At 42.0% G+C, this 23522-nt stretch overlaps 1 protein-coding gene across 1 annotated transcript in view; it reads left to right on the forward strand.

The window, feature by feature from the left end:
- Bckdhb (branched chain keto acid dehydrogenase E1 subunit beta) overlaps positions 1-23522 on the forward strand; it is a 167032-nt gene that overhangs the window by 61869 nt on the left and 81641 nt on the right. The window contains exon 8 of the mRNA XM_050127491.1: positions 2122-2232. Within this exon, the coding sequence (XP_049983448.1) occupies positions 2122-2232 (111 nt within the window). The remainder of the gene's footprint in view (positions 1-2121; positions 2233-23522) is intronic.

A 23522-nucleotide genomic window follows, 5' to 3' on the forward strand; every position in this document is an offset into this window, starting at 1 on the left:
GGGGAGGAGGCGGAAATCTTTTTTTTTTCAATAAAAAAATTATATTAAAAAAAAAAAAGAATGCTTCAAGGTGGACAGCATGGCGATTTCACATAGGCCTGTGCTGCCAAGTGATGACTTAATTAATTAACAGTTCTTTACTGCAGTGCATGTGTGTGTGTGTGTGTGTGTGTGTGTGTGTGAGTGTGTATGTGTGTGTACAGGCTGAGACATATCTTCTCTGAGCAGATTTAAAGTAAATGAGCCAACTTTTTTTTAAAGTTTTTTAATTTTGGTTTTTAGAAACAGGGTTTCTCTGTAGCTTTGAAGCCTGTCCTGGAACTAGCTCTTGTAGACCAGGCTGGTCTCGAACTCACAGAGATCTGCCTGCCTCTGCCTCCTGAGTGCACCACCACCATCTGGCTTTAACTTTTCTTTTAAAGCAGGGTTTAACTTATTTTTATTTTGGGTTAATTTTTTATGTTTACAGTTTCATACAAGTATATAATGCTTTGTGACTGCTCTCATTCCCTAACCCTCTCTTATCTCTCTTTCATCCTATTGCTACCCCTCCCCCCTTATGCTGCTCGGTCTCATTGTTTGCCTTATGACCTTTGACTTTGTTCTGTCACCCACAAATTTAGTTTCACCACAGGAACATATGTGTGCACAGTGGATTGAAACTATCCATTGGATCCTAGTGGGCTCACCAGTCTGAAAGCAGAGATTCCTCCTCCCCATAAATCTGTCAGTAGAAATAGCTCCACAGAGAGATCCCCTAAACTCTTCGTCTATTCGTGATTGGCCCTTGATAGACCAAGTGCAGCCATCCACAGCTGTTCAAGTTCATGGTTTTAATAAGGGTGTCTTGCCTAGAAGGTGGCGTTTTTACACCCTTCTCTCCATCTTCCAGCTCTTTCTGCCCCCTTCCACATTAGCCCTAAGTGTTAGAGAGGGAATGTCTTCCTAAAGGCTGAACACTCACCTATCACTTTTCCTCTGTACCTCGAGTGGCCATGACTGTCTTTAAACAGAGTCTCAATGTTGCTCAGGTCAGGCCTTGAACTTGCTCTGCAGCTGATGTCCACGGTATGGAACTTCTGATCCTCCTGCCTATCCCTCCTACGTGCTGGGATTACAGGCTCTTACCATCATTGTGCTCAGTCCATAAAGAGCACAGTTTTGTTAGCTTCGTCTCTGTGCTGCACACTCGTTCCTCGGAATTTACTCATCTTGTGACTGGAAGATGTAGTAATGCCTTCTGGGTGGAGGGGAGGTGCCTATTCAGTCTTATGGAGATACTAAATGCGTGTACACAGCTGTGTCCGTTATGAACACCTTTGAGGCTCATATTGCATGTTGCCTCGATAGCTTTCTTATCTTGTCTTTTGCTCCCTCTCACTAGTGCTTTGCTGGCCTGTGGACCCCCCTCTCGAATGACCCAAGGACAGAATTATGTTTCTTTCTCTTTCCTAGTGATAGTTTCATTTGACTTCTTCCAGCTGTTGCAGCAGGGCTTGGTGTCATAATTCTCTACTTCCAAACCAACTTTTCCTCTTTGTTTTTTTCTTTTTTCTTTTTTTTTTTTTTTTTTTGACTGGTTGTCAGCCACCACATAGGATACTGAAGATTGAGCCCAGGTGTTCTGCAAGAACAGCAAGTGCTCTCAGCCACTGAGCCTTCTCTCTAGTGTTCTAGTTCCCAAATCTGCCCCATACTTCTTATTTGGTGTGGATACTGGTTACTTTGTCTATGAAACCTTCTTGTCTTTAGCTTTTGGGATATATTGACTTTTATTTTTCTTTTCCGTTTCTTTAGCTGTCTATTTATTTTTAGAACTCTTTTGCTGTTTTCTTCTTTAAATGTTGGTGGTCTTGTGGGTTTTCTTTCTGTTATGCTCCCTAGCCAACCTGCTTTTGCCTCCGCTTTTACTAGCACTTTTTTCTAACTGATTTCTAGATATTTTCACTTGATTGTCTTTGTGACATGCGGATCAACATACCTAAAACACATTTCTGAATTCTGCCAGAAGGTCGTTTCTCCAGCTTCAGAGAGTATCATTATGAATGATGCTGACATCCACCTGGACTTTCAGGGCTGAATTCTCTTAGTTATTCTCTGTGTATTTCCCCTCGTTTTCAGGTTCATGTCATCCGGGAGGTGGCTTCCATGGCACGAGAAAAGCTTGGAGTGTCTTGTGAAATCATTGATCTGCGGACGATCACACCTTGGGATATGGATACAGTTTGCAAGGTATAAATATGTAACTGATGCACTGTCATTTCCTTAAGGCCTTATGTCAAGTTTTTTGAATATTTACAAAGAACCATTTTTGGAATCGTGAGTTGCATGGGCGTTCTCTACTAGTTTCAAACTTTTGCACCTGAGATGTGAGTGGAAATAGGTGTTGTGTAATGAGTTTGATGTTCAACCAACCAGATACCGGTAGTCTATCTTTAGTCTTCCATGGTTTCCTCTGTTGAAAATAGCTCAATATTGTTCTTTAGGCAACTCAGATTGGATCTTTGAGAAACAGAATGGTGCAGAGAGGGGTTATCAGGAGTCACCTGTGCAGTTAACGTCTCATTGGCTAGGTTCAGCAAGCTGGGTTTGAACCAGTAAGGCAAATAGTTTGGCTCCATTTTCAAAGACTTTTCTCTATAATAAAGCACATTATTATTGAGGAAATAGTTATATAGCTCTAGTTATATCCCTTTGATCCTGTGGACTACAGATTGAATATTATATTGTATAACTCTGGCTACTCTGAATTAGAGTTTCTGTCCTGATATTTAGATTAGATTGCTGATGCTTATTACTAAGTAAGTTCACATAGTTGTCTTTGAAGAACAGAGGTGAGTTTTCAGATACTTTATAACGGGTATCCTATACACTGACTTCTGCGTGGCTTATCCCTCCAACACTGCGTCTTTTTTCAATTGCCTATTTTATTTATTTATTTATTTATTTATTAAAGATTTCTGTCTCTTCCCCACCGCCGCCTCCCCTTTCCCTCCCCCTCCCCCAATCAAGTCCCCCTCCCTCGTCAGCCCAAGAAGCAATCAGGGTTCTCTGCCCTGTGGGAAGTCCAAGGACCACCCACCTCCATCCAGGTCTAGTAAGGTGAGCAGCTCACATTTGGTCTGCCATGTTAGGGAGATTTTATAGGTGTAGCTGCTGACATTACTGGAAGACACAATCTTTTTTTTTTTTTTTTTTTTTTGGTTTTTCGAGACAGGGCTTCTCTGTTGGAAGACACAATCTTATAACAAACTCCCTGATCCTCTCTATGGCTCTTACAATCTTTCTGTTACCTCCCTGTTCCCCCCCCCCCGCCTCCCCCACCGAATTTAGGTGTGGGAGTGTTGAAATAGGCGTGGCAGGGCTGCGTCCCCAGCACCCCAGCCGCCTGCTAGCTTATGCCCAAAATAACAACACACAAACTGTATTTATTTAAAGACTGCTTGGCCCGTTTCTATCTAGCCTCTTCTAGGCTAATTCTCACATATTAATTTAGCCCATTTCTAATAATGTGTGTAAGCACTCCAAGGTGCGCTTACCGGGAAGATTCTAGCCTACGTCCATCCTGGGTCTGAGCTTCATGCGTCTGCCTCAGAGTGCAGAGCTATCGCGTCTACCCAGGAGAGCTGAGCATGGCGTCTCTGCCTGAGGCGTCTGGCTCTGAGAGGAGCTGCATTACTTCTGACCTCACTTCCTCTTCCTCCCAGCATTCTCTTCTGTTTACTCCACCCACCTATGTTCTAACCAATAAAATGGGCCAAGCCAGTTTCTTTATTAGCCAATGACCTTCCTCCATCATGGGAGTTGGTTTATCTCTGCTTCTGTTGGGACTCAGCTCCACAACTCTGCATTTTGATTGGCTGTAGTTATCTGTAATGGTCTCTCTTAGGATTTAGTGGCAGAATACCTTGATGAGCTGGGGCCAAGGTGTGTTTCAAGGAGATCATACCAAGCAGTGTGATCATGTGAGAGACTTATTGGGGTAGAGGAGAGTGAAAGACCATCTTGGAGTGGGGACACGAAAGAGAGACAGACAGACAGAGACTAGAAGACAGAGAAGGAGCAAGAGAATCATCTAGGATGGCAGAGACCTTTGTAAGAGTTGGTGACAAGTGATGACATAGCTGCTGTGTGGTTGATTCCCTGAGGACAGCCTGGGGGGAGCATCTGCTTTCTAATAGTCTCCATCTATTGCAAAGAGAAATTTCCTTTATGAGGGGCAGGGCTACATTTTTCTATATGTTTAAGGACAAATATTTAGGATGTAGTTAGGGATTATGCTGATTTTGTAAAGTGGTGGTTGTAGGTTCTCCTCCAAGAGGCATGACTTCACTAGTCCTGGGTAATTGGCTAGGTTCCTAGAACCAGGCATGGTTTCCTTCTAGTTGAGTTGGTCTTTAGTCCAATTAGAAGAGCCGTTGGTTACCGCCAAGGCGTGTGAGCCTATACCACACCCTCAGAGCTATCACTCTAAACTGATTGTTGTTGTGGTTCATAAGTATCATAGCTGGGTTCATGGTTGGTTGCTTCTTCCTTTGGAAGAGTGCATGGTGCCTCCTGGTGCCATGAAAGCCAGTCTTTGGGGAGAAGACATTTGGGTCAGTTTCAGCTCAGAGGCCTCTGGACTCTGTTTTTGATGTGCACGGTGTCTTCAGCAATAGAGACTTAGCTTCCCTCTCTGTGGGGCAAGCAAGAGCAGTAGTAATGCATTGGGAGTCTCTTGGACAACCCTGACCAATGACTCAAATGAGGGGTTCTTAGACTGGTGTTGGGATTTTTATGTTAAATGATTTTTGGCTCTTAGAGAGAATATTGTCAGCACAAATTAGAAAAATTTTATTTAAAATCTATGAAATTTAAACACAGACTTATATGTATTACAGGTTTTCATTTTTTTTTTTTTTTTTTAGGTTGTTAACTCCTTATGGCTTTTTTTTTTTTTCTGGAGAGCTCAGAGTAATGTCACATTGGTCTAGGGTTTTCTTTATATATGGTTATTGGAAATGAACTCAGTTCCTCACACAGATAATAACAATGAAGGTTTTCTAATTCTTTATTTAGTAATTTTAAACAATTTTGTATCTTTATAGGAATTTGATCCAGAATTTATTTCTAAAACTGTTAGGAATATTTAATCTGTTTGTTTTTTAGTTGCTTCATGTGAGTGTATATCTGTCATCCACTGTCTGTTTTTTTGCTGACCCCAGCTGTTTTTTGTATGTATTTTCATCTGTTCTTTTGGATTGACCTACTATTTGTAATTTACAGTTTCTACTGGCTTGGCAATCTGCAATCTTTCACTATTATTTCATTCATTACAATAGCGATTATAACATGCATCTCTGATTATCATGATAAATATGTTATACTTCACTCACAATCTCAAATTTGGCAGTCAAGTTTTTACCATAAATTAAAACTTTTCCTTAATCCTGAGTTTATTTGATATACCCTAGTCCTGTGATTCCCTCGGCAACCTCCAAAACTCAGCTGTGCATGCAGAGGATATGTACACATATGTCCACATATACTCAGATACACACACTAACCCACTATATACATTCTTTGACACACACACTCCTATGTGCATATATATCCATATATACTCAGACATACACACTAACCCACTATATGCATTCTTTAACACACACTCCTGTGTACATATATATCCACATATACTCAGACACACACACATTAACCCACTATATACATTCTTTAACACACACTCCTATGTACACATATATCTACATATACTCAGACATGCACACTAACCCACTATATACATTCTTTCACACATACATATACTCAAACGTATTAACTCACATGCGCACACACATATGCTCAGATAAATAAACACACATTCAGTTGTTGAAGGGAGGCTGCTTGTCCCTGGCTGCTCAGCCCTGAAATAATCACACAGAAACTATATTAATTAAGTCACTCCTTGGCCCATTAGCTTTAGCTTCTTATTGGCTAGCTCTTACATATTAATTTAACTCAGTTCTATTAATCTGTGTATTGCCATGTGGCTGTGGCTTACTGGCTAAAGTTCCAGCATATGTCTTCAGTGGGGCTACATGGCTTCTCCGAACTCTACCTTCTTCTTCCCAGCATTCAGTTTCGTTTTCCCTGCTTACCTAAGTTTTGCCCTATCAACAGGCCAAGGCAGTTTCTTTATTCACTAATTGTATTCACAAAATACAGAGAGAATTCAACATCATTCAGTCACACACGTACATGTGTATAGTAATAGTCACACAGATAGTCACACTCTCTTAAGGTTTCTATTGCTTTGAAGAGACACCATGGCCATGGTAACTCATAAAGAAAAACATTTAATGGGGGTGGCTTACATTTTCAGAGATTTAGTCTATTATCATTATGGTGGGACATGGCATCATGCAGGAAGACATGGTGCTGGAGAAGGAGCTGAGAGTCCTCCATCTTGACCCATAGACAACAGTAAATGGCCTGAGTATCAAACTAAGGAAAGTTTGAGTAAAGGAGACCTCAAAGCCTGCCCCCACAGTGGCACACTTCCTCTAACAAGACCATACCTACTACAATAAAGCCACATCTCCTAATAATGCCCTATGAACTTATGGGGGCCAATTACATTCAAACTACCACACATATACACACAAATATAGTCATATACATATATATACTCACAAACATACACTTATACTCTCAGACATAAACATATACACATACTCATATAAACACATACACTCAGATATACATGTAGACACATAAACACATTCACTTATGCAAATACAACACACTCATATTCACTCATATACACAGAATTATAAGTATATACTCAGACATATACCTATACATACATTTACACACACATTTTCTTATATTCTTTCAAATTCACATGCATACACACACAATACTCTTGTACACAGACATATGCTTATTCTCTCTCTCTCTCTCTCTCTCTCTCTCTCTCTCTCTCTCTCACACACACACACACACACACACACACACACACACACACTTATAAACAATAGGCCAGGGCTGAGAAAAAAAAAACCACCAACTCTTCCGAAGTCACTTTCCTATGCTAGGTGCTGAGTCATGTGTTGCATATATCACTTTTACTTTTAATGACATTTTCTGATGGAGCACTCCAAAAGATGCATGCTTATGCTAATATATAATGAATAAAGCTGGGGAATCCAATTTTGTCCTCACAAAACACAACTACTAAAAAATATGACTACATTTTGGTAGCTGTAGAATTCATAAAGATGAGGAAAAGCTTAACTTGAATTAAGCAAAAAAAAAAAAAAGCAAAACAGCAACAACAAAAACAAAAACAGCCCATATTTTTAGTATGCTTTGTTATAGGGTTCTCCTCTTTATAATCATCTCTAGGGGCTGGAGGGATTGCCTCTGGGGTAAGAACTCTTGCTGTTCTTGCAGAGGACCTGAGTTTGATTTCCAGCATCCACATGGTAGCTCAAAAACTGCCTGTCATTTCAATTCCAGAGCCTTGGACCCCATCTTCTGGCCTCTGTGGGTATTAGGCACACACCTGGCACACATACATACATGCAGAACCCTCACAAAATAAAAATAAATAAGTTATCTCTAATTCCTAGGAGAAAAGGCTAAGTATTAAAAGTTTTTCCCCTTTGATATCATGAAAGGAAAATGGGAATTCTACCAAGTTAAGCAATGAAGAGAGTCATAAACAGATCCAAAGCCATCAAGGACTGCCAAGCTGGCTTCCACTGTCAAATTGGAGGGCCATCAACCAGAAAAATCAGCACGATGGAAGTAGCCCCACACAAAACAAGATAATGACACTAACAAGCCAGAGGCCTCCTTCCCCGGAAACCTGTGATCTTCTCTTTCATCTTCTTGAGGTGAATGGAGCCTTAAGAACAGTGGCTCTGCCATCTAGGATCACATACAGATGCAACTAGTACATCCACTAAAGGGAGGCACAAACCAAGTTGATAGAAGTATCAATAATGTCCCTTTCTTCCTCTGGCTGCCTCTCTTTGCTCTCATGATACGAATTTGGTATGTTACGTTTGTGTTTTGCTCTAAAGGTCTTTAAATCCGTTTTGAATACAGAAGCTGTAAATACGGTTAAATAAAATTCTGAAGATAATTTTCCCGATTGCATCTCAGGGCACAGACTCCCTCATCCCACCAGAACCAAACCTGGTATCTCCTTGCGAAAGTACCAGCTACACTAACAATACAGGTCCAAGCGGGACAGATAACATGGCAAGCAAGAGGCTAACTGTGGTTTAGCTAGGGTTTGACCCTTTGCTCAAAGAAAGAAACCCCAGTGTCTAACTTGATTTGACAAAGCTTCAATTATTTTCAGGGAACCATAAATAATTTTATGTTAACTACAACTACAAGGGTTTAAGATATTGTTAAAAGTACTTGTATCCAAGTCAAGTCAGGTAGATTCACAAAAAGCCTTGCTAGTCTCAAATCTGTTCAATCACAACACAACTTTCTTCCAAGATCTCCTTGCTCTGCCCTTTTATGGCAGAATATCTGCTGGTTATTTTCCTGTAAATTTCCCAAGAAACAGCAGCACTGTTGCTACTACTATTTTTCTGCTAACTGGACGTAGTTAATCTGACTTGTACTGACTTATTGTTACATCTATAGATTAACCCACCTCCCAGCCCTCATCAGAGAAGTTTCTCTTCACAGCAGAAGGAGATTCCTAGAGAACCATCGTTGGCAAGGTTCAGAGAATTAGACTACATAATTCTCTATATGAAAGCAGCCCCCATCCAAGGCTCAGGGATCATTGTAGAAAAGGGAGCAGAAAGAGCCAGAGGGTATGGAGGGCTACAAGGATAGAGTGTCTGGACACAGCAGATGTACATATGCGATTACCACGGTTGTGCCAGTGTGCACAAGCCCTGTGCAGGTCAAAGCCAGTACCAATCCGACATGGAGGGAGGAGGTGAACATGAACCCCACCCTGGCAGTTGTTAGCTGCTGGGAGGGAAAGTGAGGGAGGGTTCATTTGCCCCATGAGTGTCCGGGAATTAGCTCCCACTCGGCAGGACACGCTCCAGTGGAAGCCACACACCCAAAAATATTTGGGCAGCACAAACTGGTCTTGATGGGTTTAAAAAAATAAGTTTCTGTGCTTCGTTTTTACTGTTTTGCTTTCTAAATTTAATTTTATGTTGTTTCCATAACATTTTTGCCTAACTAAGCTTGAAAACCCAATGATCATGCTTAGTAATGGAGACATGGGCATTGGTTAGAGGAGACTGGTCTCTGGTATTTTTCTCATAGGATAGAAGCCCACGTTTTACTGCTCAGAGCTATTTCTATCATGTTGTGCTTTAGCTGCCTTTTCTCCTCTTATCTCCTAGTCCACACTGCAGCTGTGTCCACTGTCATTTCCTGGTCCACACTGCAGCTGTGTCCACTGTCATTTCCTAGTCCACACTGCAGCTGTGTCCACTGTCATTTCCTAATCCACACTGCAGCTGTGTCCACTGTCATTTCCTAGTCCACACTGCAGCTGTGTCCACTGTCATTTCCTGGTCCACACTGCATCTGTGTCCACTGTCATTTCCTGGTCCACACTGCATCTGTGTCCACTGTCATTTCCTGGTCCACACTGCATCTGTGTCCACTGTCATTTCCTGGTCCACACTGCAGCTGTGTCCACTGTCATTTCCTAGTCCACACTGCAGCTGTGTCTACTGTCATTTCCTAGTCCACACTGCAGCTGTGTCCACTGTCATTTCCTAGACCACACTGCAGCTGTGTCCACTGTCATTTCCTGGTCCACACTGCAGAATAAAAACAGATTTTCTTTATTTGTTTATTTTTTGATTTTCTATTCTGTTAGGCTGTATGTGACTGATTCTGGTTGTCCACATGTGGACATGGTGATGGCGTGACAGCCTATCAGGGCACCTGTACTAGGTGTGTTTGGAGCTATGTTAGCATACGAGCCAGGCAAAGCTTCCCAGTTTGAGAGAATGAATGTGAAGTGACTCAGTTGTGGCATGGAGGGTGCTCATAGTTGTCCCTGATTTTACATACTTAATTCCCTCCTTTCTACAGCCATTTCCTTTCTTCCTGTAAAATATTTTACTGCATTTATACTGGGACACTGCATAGAGGTCAGATAGGTAATAGCTGGCAGGACAGGTTGGGGAGGAAAGGTCCTGGGAACAGAGTGGTCTCAGTAAGGAAAAGGGAGGCTACAGGACTGGCTTTGGGGAGTTCTGTACACATTGAAAAGGACCAAGATATTGCATTTAAAAATGCAATTTAAGAATTGCATCGAAGGTATTTGAAAATAGTTTATTTTTTTTTTTTGTAAAATGAATGGTATTTGTCTAGTATTTCTAGTTTGTGCTCACTTTCCCCTCAAGTTCCTTGCCCCCCCTATTGCCATGTAAACCTCCCCACTCCCTTCCTCTTCATATCACGTGTGTCTCACTGTCCCCATGTTCCTGGCTCACAGCCTTTCTGCCTCTCGTGCCCCTTTCTTGGCCTCTAAGGCAGACTCTCAACAGAAAACTTCAGACTATAGAATTTGGTGCTTGATAGAAGTTGCAGGGAGGTGATTTTTTTTTTCTCAACATAAAGACGTTTAATCAATTTTGTCCAACAAGGGACTTTCAATCATTTGGAATTATAAAAAAAAAAGCAAAAAATGAAATAAAGTAAATTGTCTTTTGTAGTTGTGAGTCCTCTGTACTAACAGGTGAAACTTGCTGGTGGAGTCTTCAAAGATTAGGAATTGTGCCCCGAGAAACCTTCCTCCTACCGAAACTCTGTGAGATAAGGGGAAACTACCCATCAGCTTTCTGAAATAGAAGCCTTATATTTTAATATTGTATAGGAAAATCAAGGAGTACTGATAATATGTGGAGCTCTCTGCTTTTGTTTTACAAAGTTTCTCCTTTATATCTGTCATTTAATACTTACTTAGAAATTCGATATTCCTGATCTTTTAAATCATTCCCTAAGCAGTAACGAGTTATCTCTCCCCCCCCCCCCCCCCCCCCCCCCCCCCCCCCCCCCTTATAGGTAGCTCACACCCCACTGGCCATGTGGCACAGCACTTTCCCAGTGACATCTCTGTCATCTCTTCCCTCTGTCAGCCTGCACCCCCAGCTGAAAACCATGCCAGCACGGGGACGATTGGCTCTTTCTTTGGTTTCCTCACTGGCCAGTGCCATTCTTGCCGTTCTGCCCTTTTGCCTCTTTGAAGAGTTTCCTACTTTACTGGGGTTACCGACTGAATAGTTCCCTGTCCCCCACACTTTACATGTCAATGTCCTCACATACAGTGGGTGTAGGCAGAGCCTAGTTAAGTCATAACGGTGGACTTCTCGTGGTATAGCACCTTTATTAAGGGGCCTCGTGGAGCCCCCTGCTTTTCTGCCGCCTAAGGCTAGAAAATGACAGTGTGTAACCAGAAGAGGGCGCTCCCATGCCTTGATCGTAGCAGTTCTCCAAACCACCAGTAATAAATCATCACTTGTGTTTTAAAATTTGTATTATTACTTTATAGGTATGGCCTTATTATGTAGTCTTACTAGCCTGGAACTCACAGAGATCCACCTGCCTCTGCTTCCTGAGTGCTGTGGTTAGCAATGTGTGCCACCACTCCTGATGGGTACCCCCCCCCCCACACACACAAGGTTTCTCTGTGTAGCTCTGAGTGTCCCGGAACTTGCTTGATAGACCAGGCTGGCCTCGAACTCACAGAGATCCGCCTGTCTCTGCATCCCCAGTGCTGGGATTAAGGCCTACAACACCACTGCCTGGCTGGGCAACTTTTCTTAGCTGAACAATTCCTTAGCTGAACAATTTTTTTCTGTAGTTCCTGTTCATGGTTTGGGGTGGCCTTTAGAACTGAGTGTAAAACCTTGCTACATGCTTGCCACTCCATCGTCAGGTGTTGTCCGCCCTGGGGAGTCTGTCTGTCTTCTGTCACTGTCTGACTCTTTTCTGTGCTTAGGGAAGAGGTCAGCTGTGTCAGGTCACCCCCCCTTCCCCCAGAGCAGCATTTTTTTCCTATCAAAATGCCTTGTCAGGCATTGTGGTCAAATCAAAGACTTCAGATAATGGAGTTCCTCTTTTACCTCTCGTTTTGTACAGGTGTTCTGTCTCTGTAGTTACAGGTCTTGTTTCCTTAGCCTTTTCTATTCTGGTTGCATTGTTCTCTAATCATAATGAAAGCCCTGCTATTTTTCCAGCATTGTAGGTAGAGCATATTCAGAGAGAGAGAAAGAGAGAGAGAGAGAGAGAGAGAGAGAGAGAGAGAGAGAGAGAGAGAGAGAGAGAGAGAAGAAAGTTCATGTTCTTCCTAGGTGGAGCTGAGATTAGATGAATCTTGGAAACCATAGCTGACAGGTTCTCTCCTCTGGGGACTTATTTTTTTTTCTGGCTGGCTTTCCCATTGTCTTCCCACCCCTATTTAGCCTGACATCCCATGTTTTCAGGCTCTTTGCAGCTCTATAGGAGCAGGTATCTCTCTGTGAGTTGTAGTTTCTGATTTCCTCATCCATTTCATTTCTCTTACTCTGTGCTTTGTCTTTGTTCTTCACAACTAGTGGATGTTGCATGATGCAGTACATGACTTGAAATGCATTTGTGTGTTGGGGTTTTGAGACAGACTTGCTGTGTGCAACTCTGTTGGTCTGGAACCCACTAAATAGATTCAGTTGACCTTGAACTCTTGGTAATCCCTCTGCCTCTGCTTCCTGAGTGCTGGGATTTTAAAGAGTTTGCTAACACACTCAGTTTAGAAATTGATTTCGTGTCCCATGATAGTAAAACTTTCTAGTTATATCCAGAGGTGAGGTTTCCTGGAGTCTCAGTTTCCTAGCATTTGACGAAGAGTTATGAAGAAGGTAGAGAAAAATAAGCATTCTAAGCACTGTGAAGTTGTTGAACTAGAGCGCTTGGATAAGAGCAAATGCCTATTTTGCTACCGTGGCATTCTACCTGATGTTCTAAATACATCCTTACCATGAAGAGGTTCATTTCTCTCCTGTGAGGTGTGTATGACAGTACTTAACAGTGTGAGTATGGTGAAGTGTCAGGTATGTTGTATAATTTTACCCCCTCCCTCCATCCCCAGTGTTAGATAAACAGGTTTTGCTGGGTTCCTGCATGGTACTAGTGTTTTGCTTATAATCCTTCATCTCCTTTTGTTTATACCAGTTTGTTGCAGCAGGCTGCTTGCTGGTTCCCGGCTGCTCAGCCCCGAAATAATCACACAGAAACTATATTATTTGTAATACTCTTTGGCCAATAGCTTAAGCATATTTCTGGCTAACTCTTACATTTTAATTTAACTCCTCTCTATTAATCTGTGCATCACTATGAGGTCATGGCCTACCAGCAAAGTTTTATCATGTGTGTCTCTGGTGGAGGCTCCATGACTTCTCCTTGACTCTGTCTACTTTCTCCCAGCATTCATTTTAATTTTCCCTGCCTATATACCCTATCAGGCCAAACCAGTTTCTTCATTAACTAAGGGTAATCACAGCATACAGAGGGGAATTTCATATCACCTCCCCTTTTCTGTTTACATAAAAAGGAAGGTTTTAACTTTAACACGGTAAAATTACATAAAACAAGACAGGTATCAAGCAGGAATTATAGTTACAATATTTATATCTGCTTTATCTTTTATCATAATTCTACCTATTCTTCAATTCCATCAAAGACTTCAGAAGGATATAGTATTACCTAAGTAAACAGGAAGTGCATTGTAGGCAACTTCCAAAACTCTAGAATTGACAGAAACATCTTGCTGCCTGGACAATCACCTAAAGTTCTTCTGTACAATTGGGGCATCTATCTTTAGTCTATATGCCCATAGTATCCAACAGACTTTTCCATGAAGCAGGAAATTTCAAAGACAGTTCCACCTATATTGGCAGTTTGTCAGCCACTTTCTTCTGTGTCCTGCAGAATGTCTTGCAGACTCTTTCATGAAGCAGGGACCCTGAAGGATCATCTCACCTTTAGGCAAGTTCAGCAGTCATTTCCCTGTGGGTCCTGCATGCTCAGTTCACGTAGCATCCCATCAAGCAGTCCAGGCAAGAGCAGTTTCTTGCCCAAATGGCTAACCAACTCCATAAGGAGCCTCTTCGATGCCCATCAACATCTTGAAGTAGATTGGTGTTGCCAGGAGCAGATGTGTCTCATTGTCATGAAAAGTCCTAAATTTTTAAAACATTTTTAAATGCCATATTCTGAAGATCTCTGAGAGATTTGAAGAATACCTATCTAACAGAAATACATCTCTGTACATCTAGAACTTAAGTGGCAGCATTACTAGGGTATAGATGGTCCTGCCTGCTTGCCCCACCCAGTCTGACGTGGCAGAGCTGTTTGTTGCCTCTGAGAGCCATGTTCACAGCCCCATTTTAGGCACACAGCCGGTCTATGTTGCCATTAAGCACGTTGTAGCATTCTGTTCACAAACCACATTTAAATGCTTGGCCACCTGAAAAAGCCAGAGGTTGCACTGGCAGGACAGCCCAGGAAGCCACACCAGTCTTAATGATGTCATTCTATTAGGGTATTTTTTTCTATTATTTTCTAATTTCTTACACTAGATTTAGAAAATAATAGAAAAGCTATGTCCCTTGGTTCTTATTTTTCCCCACCGTTTGATTGTTTGAGGATTTCATACTTGTGTATAATATGTTGATCAAATCTACCCCCACTTTTTCCTCCCTTATCAGTCCTGCCCTTCTTTCCCAACTCAGTGTGCTCACCTTTAAAGCCACCTAGCTCTCTCAGTGACACCAACGGGTGCCTGAGTGTAGGGCCATCTCTGGACATGGGTAGCTTCTCAGGGGCCACAACCCTGAAGAAAATAGATTGATCCTCCCCCCCCCCCTAGCCATCAGTTGACAATAGCTCCTTGGCACTACATATGTATTTTCTTTTTCTTTTTGTCTTTTCTTTTAGTCATGGCACCGCTGAAGAGCTCAGCTGGATCAAACCTCTGTGCGCTGCTAACTCTGACACAACTTTGTATTAGTTCCTCTTAGCAGGTGCCAGACTTTTCTTTAGTTCCACTTCTGGGAAGGGATGAGAGGGGAAGCTAGTCTTCCACTTTGTGTCGATTGAGATGTTGAGGTGTGACAGATGGGGCGTCTCAGCTGTCATAAGTCCCTGTGCTGGGCCTTGGAATGATGTCTGTTGGTGTGAATCACTGGAGACACACTCCTGTGTCTCCGTGTGGTCAAGTTCTTCCAAGGGGAGCTTGGCTGGTAGAACCAAAGGGCGGAGGGGGATTGACTAATCTGTTAAATAGCCTTTTATCTTCAAGTCTAGTTTCTCATTAGTATTTCTGAGCGGCAGGACGGCTGCTTGGGAATGCGGGCTTGTGTTTTTAATTAGTCTCTCTAGGGATGGTGAGAGGCTTACTTTGAGGGATGGAATTTTAAGGAAGCCTGATGAGCCTGCTTTCCATGTGACTGAAGACCTTTGGCAGCCGAGGAAGGTTTCACAACAGTGGTTTCAAGCCAGCCTTTCGCATGGCTTCGCTGAGACCGAGAAGCATGGGTGCTCTGCATTTCTGCTCCCAGGCCACAGGGCTCTGTGTCTTCTCTAGAGTGCCTGGCATTCATGGAGATCCATGCTTCATCCTCTAGTAGTTTGAAGGGCTCTCCTGAGGTTTACTCTCCTATCACGCATACGAAAGTGCTGTCTCCATTCCTTCCTGTGTGTGCATTTTAACCAGGCTGCAGGCAGAAGGCTGTGTGACACCTTATTATCTGCAGAACACCTTTTTCCAGGCTGTACACCATCATAAAAATGTAGTGCTACTGTATTACCACGGAGAGTCAGGCAGGTGGGTTGTTTGTTCAGCATCTAATTGGAAAATCAGGAAGGGTAGCTGTAGTGCTGTAAAGTTAGATGCCCTGACAAATGGCCATTGAGCTTCTTCTTGCCTCTTGCCATGAGTGAGGCAACCAGTTGTGTGCAGTTCTGGCTGAGAGAGGGTTTTCCTTGGTGAGAGGATAGGTGCTTTTCTTACTTCTTTCTGTTCCTCCCTCTCAGAAGGCTCTGTTTCTGCACAGCCTCTGTACAAATATTTACACCGCTTCCAGACCTAGCTGTTGTCTTCTTTAGGTCAGTTGTATAGATCCTCCCAACACCTGCCTCCCCTGACCCCGTTTATCTGCAATTTTCCTTTCTCTTTTCGTGGCTTCAGTTACTCATTGTCTGAAATTATTAAATGGAAAATTCCAGAAATAATGTGTTTAAACTGTGCACCATTCTGAATAGCATGGTGAAATGACACACCGCCCCTTTCTGTCTCTCCCAGGGCATACGTCAGACTCTCTCCAGCTTGGTCATGCTATAGGCACCTATAGTGCCTTTTGGTCACTTCATGGCTGTCCTGATGATTAGTTCACTGTGTCATATTGCTTTACTGAACAGTGGCCCTGCAGCAAAGGAAGGTCATAGTGTTGATGAGAACATGTTTTCATCTGTAACACTATGAGTTAAGCCCAGAACATGGCTTAACTCAAGTGTTAATAATGTGTTGCAAGGCATGTTGGAAAAATGGTAATATGTAGAATTCACTTTGGCGGTCTTTCTGAGGCTTCTGATATTCCGTGTTTTCTGGAGGTGGGCTGTCCCCTCTGAGTGAGGGAGGCCATTGTTGCCCCTCATTCCTTCCACCTGTTAGCTAAGTGCCCTGTTTCCCAGGTTCCCCTGGTGCTAACTACCATTCTAAGAACACTGTCTCAACGTCCAGTGGCTCTTTTTAGTTAAAATGGCCTTAAAAAATGACTCTAGAGTTGTGAAGGCCTTTCAGGACAGTTTCTGGTGACTTCAGGTCTATTATGACCCAGGAGGCTAGTGCTTTTTATGCTTCTATTTTTGAATAACCTGAAAGCACAGCAAGTTCCTTGCTGTTGGCTACATTAAACCCTCACCAAGAAGTATCTGGATATTAGGTATTATTGATATAAAGAAGGAAAAAATGTGTTGGGAGGGTAGTGATCTTGAAAAACACTTCAAATGGTATTAGTTTTAAAATTTGTTTTTAGTGTGTTTGTGTGTTTGTGTGTGTGTCAGTGTGTGCCATGGTATACATGCAGAGGTTGAAGGACAACTTTACAAGTTATTTTTCTTCGATCATGTGTTCTAAGATCGAAGTTGGGTTGCCAGGCTTGTTCAACAAGTGCCACCACCCCACCCTGAGCCATCTTTCAGGCTCATTTTTGGTTTTATTTTACCTGTTTATGTAGTATCAACCATAAAGTATAGGCTAAGTGGCAGTATCCATTTCTAGGACTACACCGGAGTAAACTTCCTTTCTGAAGGGCTTTTGGGTACTTTGTTTTCTGGTCAGTTAGTAAATAAAACCTATTTTACATTTGTGGAAAACTCGCCTTTTATTAAAAAAATTTTATTTCACAAAATTTTATCATTTCCCCCCCATCACATGGTGGTTTTTATTCCTTCCACACTGGTCTGCGTTGTTCACGTTGTCTGTATATGGTCAACATTTGGGCAGTGCGCCTGTAGTGTTGTCTTTGTGTCTTGACTGTTAGCCCCCTTTCGCTCCTTGTCTCTACTGAATAATTAGCTGATATCTGTTAGATGTCCTTGGGTATTTACCCATGCATTCTTGTAAAGGGACCATTCTTTATGCTCAATCTTAACATCAAGCTTTATGCCAGGTAGAGGCTTTTGTTAAATCATGGCACTAAGAATTTTTGTGATGTCTGTTTTAGGATGTGCGACTCTTTAGTAGGTATGCCGTAACAGTTTATGTAGTATACAGAGTATTTCTTTTGTTTTCTCCTATGAGGCACTCTACGGAGACTTTTCATCCAATAATATACTGCATAGAAAGATAATTTGATGAGATGTTTCTTTGGTTATGAGGCAAGGATTTAAAAAAAAAAAACAGAATCACTCAAGTAAATTGTGGTCTGTAACAGCTCCACCCTTGGGGACAGGCGGCTCGTCGTAACTTCCACAGCTATTAATCTTGATAGAGAGCATGCGTGCTGTCCTTGGGAGCCTCTCCTGGTCTTATCGAGGCAGGGTTCCATAAGTAGGGTCAATTTGCATTCCTCTTGGCTCCACTCACCAGAATAAAGATGGAGGATTGCCTGGATAGTGGAATTGGGTCTTTTGACAAGTCAAATGGGAGTCACGGCTATTCCCCCTTTCTTCGTTTTTACCAATTGTCTCCCCAAAGTTTCTTACCAGAAATGTGCAGCAAGACCTTGAATTTGCTTGGATCACAAAACTTGTTTGGAGAAGGGGTGAGAAAGATTTCCAGCTGGAGCTGTCACTTTTCTCCCCTGCAGCAGGCTGCTGCCAGACCTGAGGATAACCCCATATGTGCCTGCCTCCTCTGCTACCATTAAGTGTTCTCCCCTGGCCTTTGTAGGCCCCTAGAATGCAAGGCAGGCTCTGGGCTCGGGTGAGCACGTGGAGTTCTGGGGCACGGAGAGCAATCGGATCGCTGGCCCTGCCATTTCCACTGGTTGCTGGATGACCTTGAGCTAGTGAGTCAGCCTCTTCTCCCTTTTCTTTTCCACTTTCTAATTGAGACTTTATTTTCTCTTTCTCATACTAAAATGTGAAAATTCATAGCCATTAAGAAAAGGTAGATGGGTTTCTCCAGTGAGTTAACACCCCTTGGGATACTTCCGCTAATACAGGAGCCTCTGCTGGTCAATGAGGATGTGTTCTGTTCCTCCAGTGGATGCCTTTTTGATACCTCAGGGATCACTGGAGCTCACGGAGACTGTGCTTTTTCCTGCGCAGTGTACCTGTGAACAGCAAATCTATAAATTAGGGATAAGAAGAAATTAAGGACAATAACTAATAAATAGGATAATCGCACCAATATGTCATGATGAAAGCTAAGGGAATGTGGTTTCTCTTAAAATACCGTCCTGGTCTGTATGCTCCCTGGTCCTGCTGGGAGATGATGTGATGCCCTTGTGCTGAGTGAGGAGAACGGCAGAACTGCTGTGACATGGCAATAGGCTACTTTTGACCTTCTAGCTTGTCAGTTGACCCTGGATGAATGAAACCGTAGCAAGCAGAGACATAGATGAGGCTGGTGGATTGCTGTATAGATAGAACGGCTTTTTGGATTACTAAAGTAAATTAAAGAAAATGCGCCAAATGCATTCAATATGTATTCCAGATGGTCTATGTTAAATGAAAGATGTAAGTCGTGTTGGATTTGTATAAATCATTTCAATCTCTTTTGGGGGAAAGCAGTTATTATGTTGTCCATGTAAGTTGTATTGTAGTCTTGAAGAGCTTCAGAGGACACCGAAGGATTGTTTAGTCACTTGAACCCTTAAACTCCCTTTGGGAGGTCTAGTTAATTCATGCGGACTCTCCAAAATGATCTAATTAACCACATTTTAAAATTGCATCACCATTATTTCATCTCCTTTATTCTTTGCTAGTTTTTTTTTCAAAGAAAGTGGTGGATAAATTATGGTTACCCCAGGAAAATATTTGGGTTCCCGTTTATATAAATCCAACTTCAGTTTTATATTTCAGAAGTCTCCAATGTCTCTCAGCTCCAGTTAGCTTGACATTCTCACCATTCTATTTGAGCATTACAGACATATAGACTTTACTAACTTGTACCGGGAGCAAAACTTATAATTTGTTCTTAGTTGCGTGACCATAAAACACCTTACAAGGAGTCTTTGCCTTTGTCTATCTGCAAGCGTTATGCTCGTGGTGACCGCAGAGCTGGAACCTAACAGGAGAAATTTTGGAAATTGTTTGGCATCTCCTGCTAGTAGAACTGAAACCTTTCTGGGAGCGAGTCCTGCAACTCACTGCAGCTCCCTTTTATTCATGCGCAGAAGAAACCCACTGAGGGAGTCAGAAGCATCCCTGTGATGTGGGATGAGAGAGCAGTGGCTTTTTCCAACCACCATATGTGGTGACTAGATTCTTTGGAATGACATTGGGGTACTCTCCGAGCAAACAGCACACTCCTTCCAAATAGCATATAATAAATGAAGTATGCAAGACATCTCCCCAGCCAGATGTAATGTTCAATAGTGGAGAAATAAATTTACAGTGCCCTCCCACAGGAAACGTTGGGAAGGCTAGCTGGACCAAGAAGGCAGTCATGCTGTTAGAACCACAGGCTTCTTTTTCCACTTCCAGGTGAGGATACACCTCATTGAAATTCTGTTCGTATGATCTGTGGGATTTCATAGAAAATGCACGGATGAAATGAATCCTCAGAACGCCAGTGAACTCAGTTTGAACTGGTACTGATTTCTCGTTTCCAATATTCAAAGAGCAGAGTATGTAAGTAGGTGTGGTTTGTTTCCCTGAATGTTAGTAACTGATGTGATTCTTTTCTGTAACTGATCTAATTTTGGTATATTAGATTATCGTTTACATGGTGTAGAGAGAAATCCGGTTCTGGCGGGATTCTTGAAGGTGGCAGTCTAACCATATCCCTGAGTCCCTCGCCAGGCACTAACAAGTTCAGAAGTTTCAAGAGGAGGGCCTTGGGGGCCGGCATGGGGCCAGGCACAGGGGCAGGGGGAGGACTCTTCTTCAGTTTTGGTACACAGTGCTGAGAGTTTGGCTTTAAGTTTACCCAGGGCTTGAGATGTCTAGCTTTGTATGTGTCTTAGCTAGCTATGGGCAAACCTCCTCTATTCTCCAACAGACTGAGCTGTGTGTCCAGAGACCTGAGATCAGCTCTGGCTTAATCTGTAGCTATCCTGAGCTCTCTGAAGGCTTCCTCCTAGATGGGAGTTAAAAACAAAACGAAACAAAACAAAACCCCACTAATACTGGAGACACAAGCATATGAGGGTCCGATACCTCCAACTTACTAAAGGGAGTAGCCTAGAGTCTGTCTCCAGGGCAAGTATTGGCCTAGTATTTGCCAAGGAATTCTACAGTGAGGTTTGGGTACAAAATTTGTAGATAATACCCTACTATAATAGGATCCCTTGAGGGCATTCTTGTTAAAACTGCCTATTCATTATGCTATTCCTATAACAGATACTCATTGAGAACCTCATAGAACTTCAGAAATAAAGGGCACAGCAGGGAACACAACAGGGAATATTTTGCCCTCCTGCTGCTTAGATTCTACTTGGGGAGACAATAAGTATACTAGCGTTTCTAATCAGGTGCTGGTAAATACTGAGAAGTAAAAGGAATGACTTAAAGGAAAAGCAGAGGAAAGGGGCCGAGCAACTGACCAGTGACCATGGCCCTCAGCCGGTGCCTTTGAAGTCAGCGCTTGGCTTAAGTAAAGAAGGGAGCTGTGTAAATGAATGTGGGAGTATGAGTAGCGTGTGCGCAGGACCAGAGGTGGGAATGTTCCTTGCCTGTTGGAGGAATGTTGGTGTGGCTATACTAGTGTGAACAAGAATTGTTCAGTGTCGGCACGGGGAAGTAATCAGTTGCCAGATGGGGACCAAAAGATGGTGGTCAGCTCACACTACGATTTTTTCTTTTTGTCAGAAGTGCTATTGTATAGGGACAATGATTAAAGAGTTGGAACAGACATGGAAAAAATTATTTCTGTATTAAAGGATGAGATTATGTACTGGTGAGACCCAGGAGTCTTTCACCACAATTTGAGCTGTGGGGCACAGTAGGATTTATGCCCAGTTACTGAGGGAACTGATGTGGGGGGAATTCTTTGACTGTGGGAGTTGGAGACCAGTCTGGTTAACATAGCAAAAACTTCTAGAAAACATACACATGAAAAATTATTTAAAGGAAGTTTGCTGTATCATGACTATTTATAAAATCAATAGCCTTTTTATATACTATATTGATAAATAGCCAGAAATGGAAAATGGCAAAAAAAACAGGTCTAATTCATAATAGAAAGAATGAAAAGTATTTCAGAATAAATTTTGCGAGAATGATAGATAGATAGATAGATAGATAGATAGATAGATAGATAGATAGAGGAAGAAAAGAATAAAGCCCCATGGAAGGCCACCACATTAGGCCCAAACAGACTGTGTTTCTGGATGGTGAAGCAGTCTCACATAAACAGCATTCCGTATAAACCCAAATTACATCCTCAAGGAGTCTGTAATTTTTTTTTAACTGCCCAAAGCATTTGAAACTTTGCATAAAAGAATTAATCCTCAAACATAGCTAAGACAGGGAGATTTTCTGTCAGGTGAAATTAAAATTTCGTGTTATGTCTTGGAAATGGTCTGTAGCTTAGAAACTAATGTGCAGATTGGGGAATAGCAAGCCTTTTCTTGATAGAGACAGTTCAGCCCTGTGGACAGACGCTCTGTGTCTCACGACTCTGCCCTCCTAGTTCAACAGCAGAGGTGGATAATTTATGAATAGAAGGTCCACAACTCTTTCTGATAGTTGCTGAGGCAGATGTTAAGACAGGACTGAGAAAGAGCCAGGGCTGCGCATGTCAAGGGTGGTATTTTAAATCATTTGGGAAGATAATTTATTTAATAAATGGTATTGGAAAAACATGCATTAATCTGAAGACAAAACACACTCCGTTTTCCCTTCACCCCACATGACATTATTCCTAGTTCATATAAACACTACTGAGTAACAAAGTCACAGGAGAATTAAGACACAGTTTCTTGTAACCTAGAGCTCAAGGGGTTTTTAAAAACAAGTCCAAAATCATAAAAGTTAAAAAAGAAAAATAAAGGCATTTGACTCTGTAAAAAGTGAAATTTTTCTTATGGCAAGTTAACTGTAAACAAAGAAATAAAATGGCAGGCAGAGAAAAAAAATACTTACTGCACATATCCCAGGAAAAAGGATAAATTCCACAGCATTTCAAGTGTGTCTCCAGCTGATTCAGTGAAAACAGAGCAAAGAATAGAATTTCTGAAAAAGAGAGTGGGCAGTTAGTTGTGTTCGTTAGATTACACTCAGTATTGCTGGAAGCTGCGTCCTTTAGGGGAGGCAGGATATTAGTTCCCACCTAATAGGGTATTTTAGGTGGGACTGACCGGATAATGCAAATAAAGAATAAGACATTGCTTGGCTCTTAATATGAACTCAGTAGAATGGTACTTTTTTTTCATCTGTAAAACATAAAAGTATGAATGTACAAATTGACATGGGATGTAGTTGTGAGTAACTGGAAACAAATGGAATGTTCTGTCAGTGGTGATGATTTTCTTAGGGGAATATCATGCAGTTATTAAAATAATAAAGTTAAGTTATGTGCATGTATGGTGCTAGGCATAGAACTCAGGGTTTCACACCTGGCAGTCAAATGACGTACCACTGAGTCACAGCCCAGTGACTGAGTTATATCCAGAGGTTTCGACTGCAATCATTGATAGCTGATTAGAAGAAAAAACAAATTTTAGGAAAATAAAGGTATTATTTTCAGTTTTATAAAATGTCAGAAGGAAATGTTTGCACTTACTGCCAAGATACTTGATCCACCTACTCGAAATCACTGTCTTGCTAGAACAATACAAAGACGAGTTCACTGCCTTCTACCCATAAACTTTTGGTATATACATTTT

The sequence above is a fragment of the Alexandromys fortis genome, unplaced genomic scaffold, assembly GCF_014885135.2.
Source record: "Alexandromys fortis isolate MF-2015 unplaced genomic scaffold, M_Fortis_MF-2015_v1.1 scaffold_22, whole genome shotgun sequence".
Taxonomy (NCBI): domain Eukaryota; kingdom Metazoa; phylum Chordata; class Mammalia; order Rodentia; family Cricetidae; genus Alexandromys; species Alexandromys fortis.